The sequence below is a fragment of the Panthera leo genome, chromosome D1, assembly GCF_018350215.1.
Source record: "Panthera leo isolate Ple1 chromosome D1, P.leo_Ple1_pat1.1, whole genome shotgun sequence".
NCBI lineage: Eukaryota > Metazoa > Chordata > Mammalia > Carnivora > Felidae > Panthera > Panthera leo.
In genome coordinates this window covers 11,751,392-11,766,928 of record NC_056688.1, presented here as the reverse complement: position 1 = coordinate 11,766,928, position 15,537 = coordinate 11,751,392, and the positions used below count along the sequence as shown (strand labels likewise).

At 52.5% G+C, this 15,537-nt stretch overlaps 1 protein-coding gene across 1 annotated transcript; it reads left to right on the top strand.

The window, feature by feature from the left end:
* The first annotated feature begins 5,710 nt into the window (after positions 1-5,710).
* TMPRSS5 (transmembrane serine protease 5) lies at positions 5,711-15,160 on the top strand. The gene is made up of 12 exons (XM_042905956.1): positions 5,711-5,764; positions 7,043-7,226; positions 7,554-7,652; positions 8,146-8,268; positions 8,632-8,767; positions 9,119-9,232; positions 9,948-9,991; positions 10,694-10,856; positions 12,035-12,213; positions 13,982-14,080; positions 14,519-14,661; positions 14,936-15,160. Exons 1-12 carry the CDS (start codon positions 5,711-5,713, stop codon positions 15,158-15,160), a joined length of 1,563 nt encoding a protein of 520 aa, XP_042761890.1.
* Positions 15,161-15,537: the final 377 nt, after the last annotated feature.

Sequence of the window (15,537 nt, the reverse complement as noted above, 5' to 3'; positions counted from 1 at the left end):
GAAAAGACGAAGAAGAAGAGACAGTGTCCCTGGTCTTGAGGGCTTACCACCAATTAGCCCTCAGCCATGTCCCATATGCATGTGATGCATGAACTACAAGAGGGGGCTATCCAATGTGGAGGCTGTTGGAGGAGGTGGAGGGACATTTAACTTAGGTCTTTTTCTTTTAACTTTATTTATTTATTTTGAGAGAGAGAGAGAGAGCAGCAGAGAGAGAGAGAGAGAGAGAAAGAGAATCCCAAGCAGACTCTGTACTGTCAGTGCAGAACCCAATGTGGGCTCAAACTCACCAACTGTGAGATCATGACCTGAGCCAAAATCAAGAATCAGACGTTTAACAGACTGAGTCACCCAGGTGCCCCAGGCATCCCTTACTTTAGATTTTGGTCAGAGTAACAAGATGTAAGAGAGTACTCAGAAAGCAGTGTGCTAATGAATAAACAACCGATTACTATATGAGATCACATAGCTATTCTTTTCCTTCTAAATATACTTTTATCCATTTCTTTGTATTCAATGCAAGCAAAGTGGCAACAGTCAGGGTTTCTTGGCTGCCTATTAATATGCAGTAATGGTCTAGAATAAGTTAACTGGATCTCACATTTTCCCAATTTTCACTCACTAAAGCTTTCTTTTATTAGATTTAGGTATCATTAATTTCTTCATTGAGAAAATTACTCTGCAGAGGGTTGGGTGGAAGGAGGTATGCCCTTGGGCCTCGTTAGACTGTGGGATGGCATTAGAGGGTCCGATGGCTTGAACTAACCCCAGTGGGATGAGCCAAACTGAACTGGGAGGGGGTGGGAGTTGTTTAAGGGGATCTGGGGATATTGTAGATACAGATGGATCATGAACAGATAGAGGCTGGATGAGAGCGAGAGAGGCATTCCTGGTACAGATGAAGCAACAGAAGGGCATGAGATGACACTGAAGGGGACGTACAGAGCCTCTCGAAATCTTGATCCTGCATTTCCCCCCATGTGTGCTCTCATGACCTACACTGAGAGCGCCAGACTTTCTTCCTCTGGGAAAGAAAGAGAGTGATTATGGGGGCCATCTCAGCAAGTCTGAAATCGGTAGGGCAGGCAGTCTGGAACAGAAGATCATAGGCAGGCTTAAATTCACAAACAAAAGCTGAAGCTGTCACCCACCGGTAGACAGGAAGGGGACATCAGGAGCAGGATAGAACTCCATAGGCGCTGGCCAGAGCTGTGGTCCACAGGGGGACCTTCTTCTCGCTGAGCCCACATGTTCTGTGAAGACATGACGTGTGGGGCATGTATGTGGTAGGAGTGGGGGGAAACCCTGGACCAGACGTCAGGAGACCTGGGCTTGGGCCACCTCCAGTTTCCTGTAGCAGTAATGGTAGATTCAATGGTAGATTCTTTCAACAAAGTTTGTAAGTCCGAGAATTCTGTATAACTTGAACTTAGGTATTTTTTCTCTGTCTGAAAGTGCCAGGGCCCCTCTGAAGGACAGCCGATATTTTTGAGAATAGTGACTGAAGGAGGAGAGAAAGCAAAATTTCAAGGTTCATGAGTTAAGGCTTATCCATAGACATGGTCCTGGGAGTCAGGGAGTTGTCAGGGGGAAGAAAGTAGAGGAGCAGGGTCAGAACTAGGATGAGGCTGTATTTGAATCACCATGGTAAAAATAGAGATCCCGGGGCCTTCGTGCAGAGGGGTCACGCTTCAGCTGGTTTTCAGATGGCTCACCCTATGGCACAAAATTTAAGGAGGCATCACTCTTAGAGTAGTCAGGTACTAACACTCCGCTTGCTAGTGACTACCTCCTTACACTTTGAACCGTAGGCTCCTGCTGCCTTACCCTGGTGGTGGTATTCTGTCCAAACCAGGGAAACAGCCAGGGCCCTCAGAATAGCTCATCTGGGAAGGAAGGAGTAGCAGAGAGAAAGAGAAGGGAGCCTTCTTAGGTAGCAGAGCAGAGAAGGATGGCCAGGAAGAGGCCGGTCTCAGTGTAATCTAAAACCCACACTTTTTTTTTTCAGTTTTATGGAGGCTTATGATTGACAAACTTGTGATTGTAAAATTAAAGTGTGCATCTTAATGATGTTGATGTCTATGTGCATTGTGAAAGGGTTCCTCTCGTCTAGTTTATTAACACATCTATCACCTGTTTTAGACATATTTGTTTACTTACTTGTAGACATATTTGTTTACTTACTTTTTGGTGAGAACATTTAAGTTATATACTCTTAGCAAAATCTAATCATACGTTTCAGTGTTATAAACTACAGTCACTGTATTATAACTTACATGAGTTGTAAGGTGAACAAGATGCTCAGGCCTTCCATGGAAGGAACTTGGAAATGAGCTCCATTGCTCTGTGTGTAGCTGTAGGTTTGCTGTGTCTGTGGAAAGAAGTGAGTTCAGGAGCTTTTTGTATATCATCATCTTGAACCAGAACCCCTTTATTGATTGCTTCCCTACCCCCTGAATATGGGCCATACTTTCTTATTGTGTGTGTGTGTGTGTGTGTGTGTGTGTGTGTGTGTGTGTGTGTGCATGCCTCACCATTTGTTGTTGGAAACTGGATTTTAAATGATATAACACATCAACTCTGGAAATCAGATTCTCCCTCTTCCCTGGTGTTTATTGTTGATGTTGTTTGTTTAGTGACTTTTCTGAACAAATTCTGTAATGTCTATGTATTCTTTGTCATGTGTGGCCACTGAAGTCTCTGCTCAGTCAGCTTAGTAGTCAGCTAAAGACTGGACAGAGATTTGCTTTAGATGCCTAGAACCAATAAGTCTGTCAGTCTTTGCAGAGGCTCTAGGGGCATGTTGGGGCAGGCCTTCAACAATCAGCCAGGAAGTTTACAACTCTGCCTTAGCCTTCACTTCCTACTTTTTTAGAGCATCAAGGTTAACCAGAGATGAGAGCTTAGGACCTTCCTGAAGTCTTTCCTAAATAAGTACACAGCCCTGGGTACGCGCACATTCCTATGCATATGCATGCTTTCTAGATTCTCTGGAATATTTCAAAATCCCCTTATGGACACCTTATTCCCCAGCTTTTTATTTTAAGGTTTTTGATTAGCTTATTGTTTGCCCCAACTGTTATCCATTGCCTCAGGCAGCCATAAAGGCCCACGATTGTCTTTGATTGTTTTCAACAGACCTCCTTAGGGAAAGCTCTTCATCCTGGGCAAGCTCAGAGTCCAGTCAAAGTAAGATGGCCTTGCAAAAGGGATCTTCCAGACACTTCAAATAATGACTGCTCTCTGGAAATGAGGCTTTTTGAAGGAGCTCCAACCCTCTTCTACCTGTGACTACCAAGCTGCTGATTTTCCCTGTGATCATGGGATGTTGGTTCCTAAGGCTACTTCAGCGCTGGAGAGAGGGTGATGGAATCAGAGCAAATTAAAATGCCATAAAGCAGGGCGCCTGGGCGGCTCAGTCGGTTAAGCGTCCGACTTTGGCTCAGGTCATGATCTCACGTCTTGTGGGTTCGAACGCCACGTCGGGCTCTGTGCTGACAACTCAGAGCCTGGAGCCTGCGTTGGATTCTGTGTCTCCATCTCTCCCTGCCCCTCCCCTGCTCACACTCTGTCTCTCTCTGTCTCTCTGTCTCTCTGTCTCAAAAGTAAATAAACATTAAAATGCCATAAAGGCTCACTGTTCTTACCAAGATTGTGTCCTTTTTCTTGAATAAACACTTTCCATATTAAGCCCTTGGTTAATTTCCAGACTTTTGAGGAAGTTGATTCTGATAATTTTTTGTCAGTTTTCTCCTTGCTTTTGTGAAGAAGAGAATTTTCAGAGGGCTTTACTCTGGCATTTTCACTGACATCACCTGTAACATATTTGAAATGCCCTTCTCTGTGATTGCCTTCTCATTTCTTAAAACACAGCTCAAATGTCTCCTCTATTATAAAGCCTTTTCTGTGTCCTCTGGGCAAAGGACTCGGTTATTTCTTTATCTTCCTATACATCTATGTTGATGCCCCTGTTATTTCACTTTTCACAAATAACAATTATTTATACCTGTTCCTGTGTCTTCCCTCAGCCTGCAGTTTCCTAGTTTGTGACGTATTCATTCTCCATGCCCAAACTAATTCCAGACACACAGTAACTATTCATCTATGTAGGCAGAGGGGTATTTGTTTTAGGGGATCTCAGAGCCTAGCCAGGGAATTCTCAGCACCCGCCACCAGTTCTTTCCTCCTCCTTCTGTGATTCATAGCTGACCTCTGTCTCTTCATTGTATTAGAAGTGTGGGGTGCTGTGTGTGACTACCATAAGCTCAGAGTGGACACACTGAATGTAAGAGGAAAATAGCAAAAATAAAGGCTGTGTGGATGAGGTTCAACAGTAATAATCATAATAGTGATAGCAGCTAATAGTTACTGAGTAGATTCTATGCTAGATATCAGGCTAGGAGCTTTACATTCAGTATCTCCTTCATTTCAAACATCAGTCCCATGAGGTGGGTACTATTTCCTTATTTTACAGGTGAGACAGTAAGGGAAGTGGCAGATCTGGGGTTAGGTGAAAGCCCGTATTCCTAACTGTTCTATCTGAGGGGTCCGTGGGAAGCATTTGGAACAGGGGAAGCCACACAAGTCTTTTTTCTTCCTTGGGACCTGTTCTGCCTCTCTGAAGAGCTGTGGTTCCCAGGCGTGCTCAGCTCAGCCGGGCCGCTTTGTGCTTTGAAGCAAGATAGCACTGGGGGCTCCTGTAGTAACTGGTCCCCAGGGCAGCTGGGGGGAGAGGCCCCATTACCTCAGCATTGGGGTGACAGGTGTAGCCCTGAGGAGAGAAACGACTAAGATTCCTCATTATCATCCCAATTCCAACATGGTGACAGCCCCACACTGCTGGGAAAGCCAACCCACACAGAGATGAGATGTAATCCAGAGGGCTCAGAAACATTTCAACAAATGCTAATATCAGTCTTTCCAATACAGCCCTGTCAGCAGGAAGGGGGAATGTGCTAGCATGCACGGGGCACACTGTTTGGCACAAGGGACCTGGTTGCTAAGCAACAGTAGCTGGCCTCCCCTCCTCCCTATAACCTTTTTCTCTGTTTCTAAGCTTCTAGTTAGCAGATGGGAGGGCCTGAGGCTGCCCAGCCCAGCCCAGCCCTTGGCCCCTTTCCCTGCAACAAGGGGTCTATTCATGGTTTCTGAGCAGATTTATTGTCTCTTTGGCACGCGCGTGCGCGCACGTGTGTGTGTGTGTGTGTGTGTGTGTGTGTGTAGTGGGGGGAGGATAAAGGGAGGGGCCCTATGTGAACTAGGGAAACCTCACCCTCCAACCAAGTTGGCTGGGCTATTTAATCAATGCTGATCCAAGAACAGGAGCAGAAACCTGACTAGCAGACCCTGAGGCTTTACATTGGTGCCACTGACCCAAATGGTAAGGCTGTACCTACATCTGTGCTATCCCTGACCTGGTCTCTCTCTCTCTCTCTCTCTCTCTCTCTCTCTCTCTCTCTCTCTCCCACAGGGCATCTAGGGATGCCTAGACCAGTGAGGAAAGGCAGAGAGAGAGAGAGAGAGGTAAATGAGCACAATATAGGGCCAAAACAGGTGCCTTATGGGTTGAAGGAAACTTCTTAGAGCAGTGATGTCTAGCTATGTCTTAAAGGGTCCTAGGAGTCAGCTACATGGGAGAAAGGACAGCAAGTGCAAAGTCTCTGTGGTGTGAGAGCACGTGAAGGCCTGGAGGACTGGCATGTGTGTTAGTATGATCCTGAATTCCACTGAGGAGGGAGTCATGCTGGCAGCTGGGGATGGAGAGGTGAGGAAGGGTGAGATCACAGGGGATTTTGTGAACCATGTCTTAGGACTTAGGATTTATCAGACTACAGAGATTCATTTGGTACTTTATTATTATTATTACTATTATTATTATTATTATTATTATTTTAGAGGGTGGGGGGAGAGGGGCAGAGGGAGAGAGAGAGAATCTTAAGCAGGCTCCACACTCAGGGAGGAGCCCATGATTGAGCAGGGCTCGATCCCATGACCTGGAATCATGACCTGAGCTGAAATCAAGAGTCGGACGTTCAGCCAACAGAGCCACTCAGACGCCTCTCATTGGGTCCTTTAAAGATGAGATTAACTTGCTCATGTTTGAATTTTAGGATTGCTCTGACATGGAGAATGAATGGAGACAAGAACTAGAGGAGGGAGATTACTTGTTGGGTAGTAATGGTGATCACTCTTATTTTACAAATGAGAAAACTGAAGTTTGGAGAGGTGTTAGGCTGCAGACCTAGCTTTGAACTGCTGTTCCAGTATTTCCCCTAAGATCTTATTTTCCATTACTCTTCTTCACGGCACATGAACTTCAGGCAAACATATAACTTACTCTGCTCTGTGCTTTTCCACCCTCATGCTTTTGCCTCTTCAGTCGCCTAGAACACCCAATGCCCATATATGTCCATGTAGGCCCCGTGCGTCTCCGAGGGCCTGTCTCAGGCTGCCTTTTCTGGGAAGCCTTTTTTGATCTCCCCGGTGAGAAGTAAGCTCTGCTTCTGAATGCCAATGGTGGTGAAACTGAACTTCCCTTCTGTCACTTAACATGTTCTGCTTTTTTTACATGACCTATTGTCAGGACTCCACTGCAGATTCTTTGGGGGCAGCTGGGGAGTGTTCCATGTTGGTTGATTTTGAATTCCCTACAGTGTCCCCCATTGTGGCCTATCCACTTGGGCTAAATATGGTGCATTGTGCAGGGGCACTTCCTACTCTGACACAGGAGGGGAAGAAGAAGGCTGGGGTCTGGAGGCCTGAGGAGGGATGTGGAGAGACTCAGTGGATGCCCTTGATAGCTGTGGGAGGCAAGGGGAGTGGGTGGTGAGGAGTCTGGGTTTCAGAGTCAGCCCAGTCTGGGTTTGAATACCCGCTCTGATGCTTACTGGCCTTGTAAGAATAAGGTGGGTGAGGTTAGGGGATCCAGGGGAGCGGAGAAGGCCTGGAGGGGCATCGGCATTGGTGGGAAGACAGAGAGAGTGTCTAAGATGAAGAAAAGGCAGTGAGTGCACAGCCGAGGTTAGAGAGTGGGGGCTCGTAGTGGGCTGTGACTTCTTACCGTGGTGTGGGGATCCTGAGTGACCGACAGTTATTTTCCCAGAGCCTGATGCCGGATGGCCAAGCCCACATGGAGCCTCAGTATGCAGAGGAGGGTCCAGGACCTGGGATCTTCAGAGCAGAGCCAGGAGACCCACTGAGGAGGCCTGAGGCCCAGCAGCAGCCCAGTAGGCGAAATTGGGCTATGGGGAATGATAGGGTGGAGACAGTGAGTGGATAAGCTGTCCACATTCCCCAGACCCTTCATGGGCCAGTCCCAAATTACCGATGGCGAGAGGCAGCCTCACTGCTCCTCCCGGAACCGCTTTGGCCGTTTCCCAGTTTGGGGACTGAGTGGGCTCTGTGGTGATGGGGCAGGGGGAGGTGGGCAGGGACAGTGGGAGCAAACTCCCGCCACAGCCCAGTGGCTGCCGTGCCCCGTGGAGGTGCCTCAGGGCAGAGTGAGGCTGGCAGGCAGGAGCGGGGCACCCAGACTCCTCTGCCCTCTCCCACAGCCTCTCGGGCGGGGCGCTGGTGCTCAAGGCGGCGCGGCTGCGTGGGGCTGGGCGCCCTGGCGCTGCTGGCTGGTGTGAGCGTCGGCTCATGGCTTCTCGGTCAGTGCTGGGGCCCTTCGGTGCTCTGGGGAGGGCTAGAGAACAGGATCTGGGGGATCCTTGTTGCAAGACACAAGCGGGTGTAAAGGGCAGTCGGGAAGAGCGTCTTTCTGATCTACCCAGAGCTGACAGCAAGGGAGAAGGGATGGATTTGCAGCTGGAGGGATTTAGGCTCCGCGTAAAGAATGTTTTAGTCCTACAGCGAGAAGTGTAAGGTACTTGAATGGATGACCCGGGGAGGCCCAGGGCAGACGTTTTCTAGAAATCATTCCCAGTCAGAGAGAGACGGAGACAGGGACAGACAGAGTGTGCTCTCCTCGGGGTGTTAGTTGGGGGACCCGCCTAAGGCTGGGTGGTACGTGAGTCCCCAGGCAGCTGCTTTTGTCTCCCTCTGTTGCAGGGGTCTTGTTCTGCCCCTTGGCCCTCTCCTTGGGAATCCCTCCCTTCTCCTAGCCTCTTCTCTGTGACCTCTCCCTGTCCTTGTCCTCTGAAGTGCTGTATCTGTGGCCAGCCGCCTCTCAGCCATCTCCCGGGAACTTGCAGGATGAGGAGATGCCTTTGAGCTGCTCAGAGGCCAGTGGTGAGGAAGCCCTGCTCCCTTCGCTTCCCAGAACAGGTGGGCCACACCCCCAAGGCAGCAAGACTGCCCTCTTCTCAGCCCTGAGCCCCTTCAGAGCTCTGGGCTCCCCACTTCTGGCCAGGGGCAAAGAGGACCAAAATGGAAGGCCATGAATCCACTGCCTGCATCCGGGTCTCCTCCTCTGGTGGGAAGGGAGTGGCATGGTCCAGCCTCAAAAAGTGGATCTCTGGTTCGGAGCATCCAGCACACCCTGGGGACTGTTTTGACCTCTAGCCGAGGCACAGACAGGGGTCATTAAGGCCTCTTTGGGTCCCCGCACGGCCAGGTCCAGCTCCCCCTGGCCACTCTGCCCCTCTACCCCTCAGCAGGTAGGATGTGACTTTTATGCTGTGCCTTCAGTATCTTTCAGAATCAACCCTGAGGGCTTCTTGCTGGCAGTACAGGTGAGGGCTCGGCCAGACTGGCTCCTGGTCTGCCACGAGGGCTGGAGCTCTGCCCTGGGGCTGCGGATCTGCCAGAGCCTGGGACATCTCAGGTAACTGGGGCCAGGCTAGGGGCCCGGGGAGGGTTGCAGGCTGGTGGTAGGAAAGGGGGAGTTGGAGACCTCTATCTGCCCGTCCCCATCAAAGTGCTCAGGAACTGGCAAGAGGTCACTTTGGCCATCTTCTGGCCTCTGGACACGATGGTACCCCAGCCTGTTTCTCTCCTTTGAGCAATACTGCTTTTTAACAAATATAAATCCCAGAAGTCATTGTCAAAGTCTTGCTCAGTGAGGGTACTGTTGGGTGGATTGTATATCACGTATATCCCGGTCATGATTAACTGCCATCTCCTGTGCTACAGTGTAAACCGATTTCCTCCCGTTCTGTTCCCCTCTTCTGCCAAGACTCACTCACTACAAGGGAGTGAACCTGTCTGACATCCAGCTCAACAGCTCCCAGGGGTTTGCTCAGCTCTCTCCAGGTCTGGGAGGCTTCCTGGAGGAAGTGTGGCAGCCCAGGTAGGGCTTCTGAGGAGATTGAGTGGGGTCCCTTACTTCCTGGTGAACAGTCCGGCAGAAATCTTCCTGTCATGGGAGGCTGGTAGCAAAGACATTGGCCGTATGATATAGGACACAGAGGAACATTTCCCAGTCTGAAATCACAAACTCCGTTCCCATGAGTGGGGATTCACTCTGCCAGGAGAGCCGGGATGCTGTGGGTTTGAGACACTAGAACGATCGAGGCATTAGGCTGCTGGGGCCAGTAAGAGCAGGTGAGAGAAGAGGGCTTTGGTCCATCAGGAATGGAGGTTTGCTAAGAAGGAGGAGGGGGAGAGGAGAGCAAAGGGCGGGGGATAGAGAAGAGAGAGTAAGCCCAGGAGGGGCATGGTACAAAGCTCCCTGTTCTTCCTTCAGTCCCTTATCCGCTCATCCACCGAAAACACGTCCATTTGGGGGCTCTTAGCGGGCACAGTTGGACTTTCTTGTCTGTAACTTGGGGCCCTGTCTAGGACAACCCTCAAGGGCCATGACCTCCGCTGGTACCCCGGGGTGGGGCAATGGGCCAGGGTAGCAGTGCTGTCCTGGGGGCCTGTGAATGAGGAGGGGCCTGGAGCTTGGGGCGGGGGTGGGAAACAGAGGGGGGCTGCACCGGAGGCCTCCTCTGTCTCCACCTGGCCTCCATGCCCTCGGGTGGGCCCCTGTCCAGCTTCTTGCTGCCATCTCCATTTTGCAGGGACAGCTGCGCTTCTGGTCAAATCGTTTCCCTCAGATGCTCTGGTGAGTCATGTGTCCAGTCCAGGAAGGCGGCAGTGGGAGGAAAGGGTCTCCCCACTGTCCTGAGTGTGGAGAGCCACACAGAGTGGGTGTGGGATGGGGTTCCTTGCCCACCTTCCCCTCTGCCTGCCGGTCACCTTCTTGCAGACACAGTTCCATCTCAACAGAGCCCCGTCCACTCCTCTGTCGTGTCCCCCACCAGCCACCGATCTGGTTGGATGATCTTGCTTCTCTTCCTAGCACTATCTGTCTTCACTTCTGAGGCTCCTTCCCGCTTTCCTCTGGAGAGCCCCTAGGGGGATTACTATAGGCCGTTAACCGGTTAGCAACTTTAGGAGACTAAGGAAGGTGGTAAACCAGGGGCTGCATGGGAGACAGTCTGCAGAGCTCCTTGCGTGTGACCCCAGTCATCCGTCTGTGTCTTCACCTCTCCTGTTGCATGCATCCCTCTACACACCAACATTCTGACCCCTCCTGTGGGACAGGCATTTGGTTAGGTGTCGGGGCTCTGCACACAATGCAGGCCTGAGTGTGGGCCTCCATGAGCTCGCAGACTGATTTCTGCCTTCTCATACCCCCAATTCAGGGTCGGGAGAAATAAATCAGAGCTGTCCACACTGGACCGTGCTCCCCGAGATTTAGGACCAATCTATCACCCACCTCTCTTCCCTAGTCACCATCTCACTCATGCTTTCCTGTTTGCAGAGTGTGGGACGAGGCCCCTGGCTTCCCGGATAGTTGGCGGTCAGACCGTGGCTCCCGGGCGCTGGCCCTGGCAGGCCAGTGTGGCCCTGGGCTCCCGGCACACGTGTGGGGGCTCTGTGCTGGCCCCACGCTGGGTGATGACGGCCGCACACTGCATGCACAGGCAAGTCTCGGGGGCTGCTGGGGAGGACACGGCCTCAGTTGCCTTTTCCGTTTGGCCGTTGGTATGTCCATGTCGAGGGCGCCTGGGTGGCTCAGGTCATGATCTCATGGTTCTTGGGTTCGAGCCTCTCGTCGGGCTCTGTGCTGACAGCTCGGAGCCCGGAGCCTGCTTCGGGTTCTGTGTCTCCCTCTCTCTCTGCCCCTCCCCACTCGCACTCTGTCTTTCTCTCTCTCAAAAATAAATACAAACATAAAAATTAAAAAAAAAAGTCCACGTCGAACAGTCTGCCTCCCCATGTGCGTCCTCAGGGGCACGGATTGCGAAGTGCTCTCCCCGTTCAGTGCCAAGAACAATTTGCATGAGTAGCAGCAGTAAGACAAAGACTGGTTCTCTGTGCTGGCTCAGTTTTGAAGTTTTCAAAATACTTTCATATTCACAGCGCTCTGTGCTTCTTAATGTTTAGCACAAGTGTCATTAAATCACCTTCCGGGTAATTATTTGCTTAATGTCTCTCCTCCCCTTTAGACTGGAAGCTCCCCAGGAACAGGGACTCTCAGTCTTGTTTACCCCTGGGTCTCTTTCTTGATTTGTCCACGGCCATGTCCCCATGGCCTAGAACAGTCCTGAAATACAATAGGTGCGTAATAAATACTGGTTGGAGCAAGGAAGGGATGAATGATGAGCAAATGAGCTCTTTGGACCTCTTCTTTTGGCGGCGGGCAGGGCAGTAGCGCACTCCTCACTTCACAATGAGGAAACTGAGGCTGGGAGAGGTGAGGTGTCTTCCCCATGGTCACAGGTAGTAAGTGGAGAGGCAGGACTCCCAGAACTTTTTCTGACTCAGAGTTAGGAGGTCACACAAGCCCCTTTGATGTTCGTTACAAAATGTGGAGGGGACTCATTCAGGACAGAGGGGCTGGGGGGTTGCAGATGACCCCTAGTGTCTCATGTCTCTGGCCGTTCTGCATATTTATTAAGCGCCTACTTTGTGCCCAGTATCTTGCCAGCTGCTGCGACGATACTAAGAGGCCTAGCCCCTGGGTCCTGCGAGTGGCCAGCCTGGTGATGGGGGCTTCCATTAATGGTTTCTCCGGCCAGCTTCCTCCATCCGCCGGCATGCTTATGTCAGGCTCTTCTGCCCCTCCCTTCCCTGGGCTCAGCACGGCTCCTGTGTGTAGTTTTAGGCTGTCCCGGCTGTCCAGCTGGCGGGTGTACACGGGGCTGGTGAGCCACAGTGCCGTCAGGCTGCACCAGGGGGCTGTGGTAGAGAGGATCATCCCTCACCCCCTCTACAGCACCCAGAATCACGACTACGACGTCGCCCTCCTCCATCTCCGGACACCGCTCAACTTCTCAGGTGAGGCACCGTCCAGGAACGAACAGGCTGCGGGCCGTGGAGGGAGCGGGGCAGGCCCTGGGACGCCTGAGAGGTGAGCTCCCTTCTGAGTTCCCGCCCAGCGCTGTAAACCTTAACACACTCAGTTCATCGGATGAGCTCTGCCATCTCCTGGACCTCAGCTTCACCCAGGCTTGCGCAGGCGCTTTTGGGGACAAAGGTTCTGGCCCTTTTCGCAGCTGGGCTGCAAGCGGGACTTGCCTCCAAGTCCCCAGCGGAGCTCCTGGCTGCTCTATCTACCAACAGACCGCCCCTCCCCCGTCCCCATGCCACAGCGTGACATGCTACATGGTTTTCCAGATGTCTTTCCTTCAACTCTCATAACAACCCTGACAGGTAGATGAGACAGGTATATACAGACAAGGACAGTGACACTTAGTGAGGAGAGGGATGCTCTACAAGGTCACACGGCACATGCTTCCCGAACCTGGTGTCCGGGCTCCAGGGCTGCTTCTTTACAGCACCTGCCCTCGAAGAGCAAGCCCCCCCAGCGTGCATGTGCATGTGCGTGCTCACCAGCACACACACACACACACACACACACACACACACACACACAGAAACACACGCACACACTCACCCAGTGCTCACGCAAGTACCCACGTGCACGCTCTCTCACACACACGCACACACTCACATACACTCGGTGCTCCTCTCTCCCACCTCCACCCATGGCCTTGGGTTTCCCAAATCCCAGTGTTGCTTCATACCCTTGGGCCTACGTGACTCTGAACTTTTGCTCAACAGTTCATATTTCTAAATTGACTTAAGTACATTTATTTTTCCTAATGTTTATTTTTGAGAGAGAGGGGGAGAGAGAGACAGAGCATGAGCAGGGGAGGGGCAGAGAGAGAGGGACACACAGAATCTGAAGCAGGCTCCAGGCTAGGAGCTGTCAGCACGGAGCTCGACACGGGGCTCGAACCCACAAGCAGTGAGATCATGACCTGAGCCGAAGTCGGATGCTTAACCGACTGAGCCACCAGGTGCCCCTAAGTTGACTTAAGTACCTTTAAAGGGGGAACTTCAAGCTACTGCCTAATTGGAGAGCCCACATTACTTGTAGCAAATAGGTAACAACCATGAAAACACAGAGCAAAAACGAGCCAGGGTTCAAGTCGTCTGCAGAATTTGGCGTCTGGGCCTGCTGTCTCTGTATTTAGGGGGAAGTTGACAGGCACTGGGAGAGCCACAGAGTGGCACCCCATGGAATCTTTCTCCATGATGTAGTTCGAGGGACTGAAGGAGAACCCAGAAGAAAACCCTTCCTCCCCTCACACATCAGCGATTATTTAATGGCATGTCTACGTGCCACCTGACAAGTGTGGGCCCCAACCATAGGACTTGCCACACTTTTGGAAACAATTCCGCAAGAGGGATCCAACACCCCAAGTGAAGTCCCAAAGGAGTACAGATGCTCGGAAGGAATTCTCGTTCTCCCTCAGTCCCCAGGTTGGGGGTGTGCACTGCCCAGCCTAGAAGGCACCCTGCACACTGCAGTTTATACATTGTCCTCTGTGCAAATGGTGGCCCCCCTTGCAATGTGGTCTGGTGCACGACCTGCACAACCTTACAGGAGGCCTGGTTGGTGGAGGCCGGGAACCAGGGCTGTTTGAGAAGGGGGTGAGGAGGAACTGCCAGGCCTGGTTGTTCCCCGAGGCTGAGGGTGAGGTGGTGGGGAAGGGAAGCTGAGCCTGAGTGGAGCCCAGAACCACCTGCTTCTCTACAGACACCGTGGGTGCTGTGTGCCTGCCAGCTGAGAAGCAAGATTTCCCAAGGGGCTCACAGTGCTGGGTGTCTGGCTGGGGCCACACCGACCCCAGCCACAGTGAGTCAGCTCCCAGGGCCCTGGGTACAAAAGGGGTGGGGGAGTGGGGGAGCATCCTCCCCCCAGGTGACGCACCTCTACCTCCCATGTCCACCTCCCCCCCGGGCCAAATGGCTGTGCCAACCCCCTTTTTCTCTGGTGTCATCGTTGGCCTCAGTCTCCCCTGCCTGGGTCTTCCTGGGAGAACACCCCCTGAGTTTCCCCTGAAGCCAGGCCTTTTATACCCCTGCCCTTTTTCTGGCCTTCTTCACTCTTAAGTCTGACAGACCCCTGCCTCCTTCCCGGGGTCCACAGCTCCCACCTTGGGCTCTGCTCTTTGGGTCTCGTGTCTCCGGGGCCTCTAACCACCTTCCCTCCAGCTGCCGTGTCTTCCTGGCCTTGCTTTGTGCCCCACTGCCCGGCTCTGTATCCCTCCATCTCCATGTCTGCCTCCCGCAGCCCACAACTCAGACACGCTGCAGGACACGGTGGTGCCCCTGCTGGGCACCCGGCTCTGCAACAGCTCCTGCATGTACAGCGGGGCCCTTACCCCCCGCATGCTGTGTGCCGGCTACGTGGACGGGAGGGCCGACGCGTGCCAGGTGCAGCAGTGAGCGGGACCGTGGTCGGGGGCGGGGATGAGGGGTTTCCTGCTGGGGCTTGGCCCCTGGTCTGAGCAGCCTCTCTAGGAGGATGGGCGTCTAGGCGAGTTGAGTAGTGCAGCTAAGGATTAATGGAGGGACGAGGCGAGCGGAGATCCGTGCTGGAAGCAGAAGGGGCCTAGCGTAGAGGGCGTGCTTTGGGGAGTTCTGGTGCGCCTCCACCGGGAAGGACTAACTGCCCGCTTCTCTGTGTCTCTACGTCTGGATCCCTCAGGGTGACAGCGGGGGCCCCCTGGTGTGCCTGGACGGGGGCACGTGGCACTTGGTGGGGGTGGTCAGCTGGGGCCGTGGCTGCGCGGAGCCCAATCACCCTGGCGTCTACGCCAAGGTTGCCGAGTTCCTGGACTGGATCCATGACACTGCGAGGGTGAGTGTGGGGGCAGGGGTGGGCGGGCAGCTTTATAAAGGACCCAACCCTTGGGTGATGCTCAGCTCTTAGGTCTGGGCGTTGCTTGGGGCTGGAGAATGGTCCCTAGATGGGGAGGAGGAAGTGATGCTTATAGCACCGAATGCATTGGATTTCTATCAATTTAAGTATTAGCTAGGGAAGAGTGAACCTGAGTTTGTAGCCCAGATCTGCCATTTACTGGGTGAGCTTCGGCCCGTTCCTAACCTTGGCAAGCCCCAGTTTCTTGGTAGTAGCTCACGGCTACCTCGAATGCTCCTGCGACGATGTAGTGAGGTAAGATTACCACGACACAGCCGCGCAGCCCTAGGCTTGTGGTGGGTGGTCCTCATGTTGTTCGTGGGCATATTTCCGACCATCATTCGTTCCTTCTTTCTAAGGCAGTTGTGAGTGCCTGCACTCCCTGCACT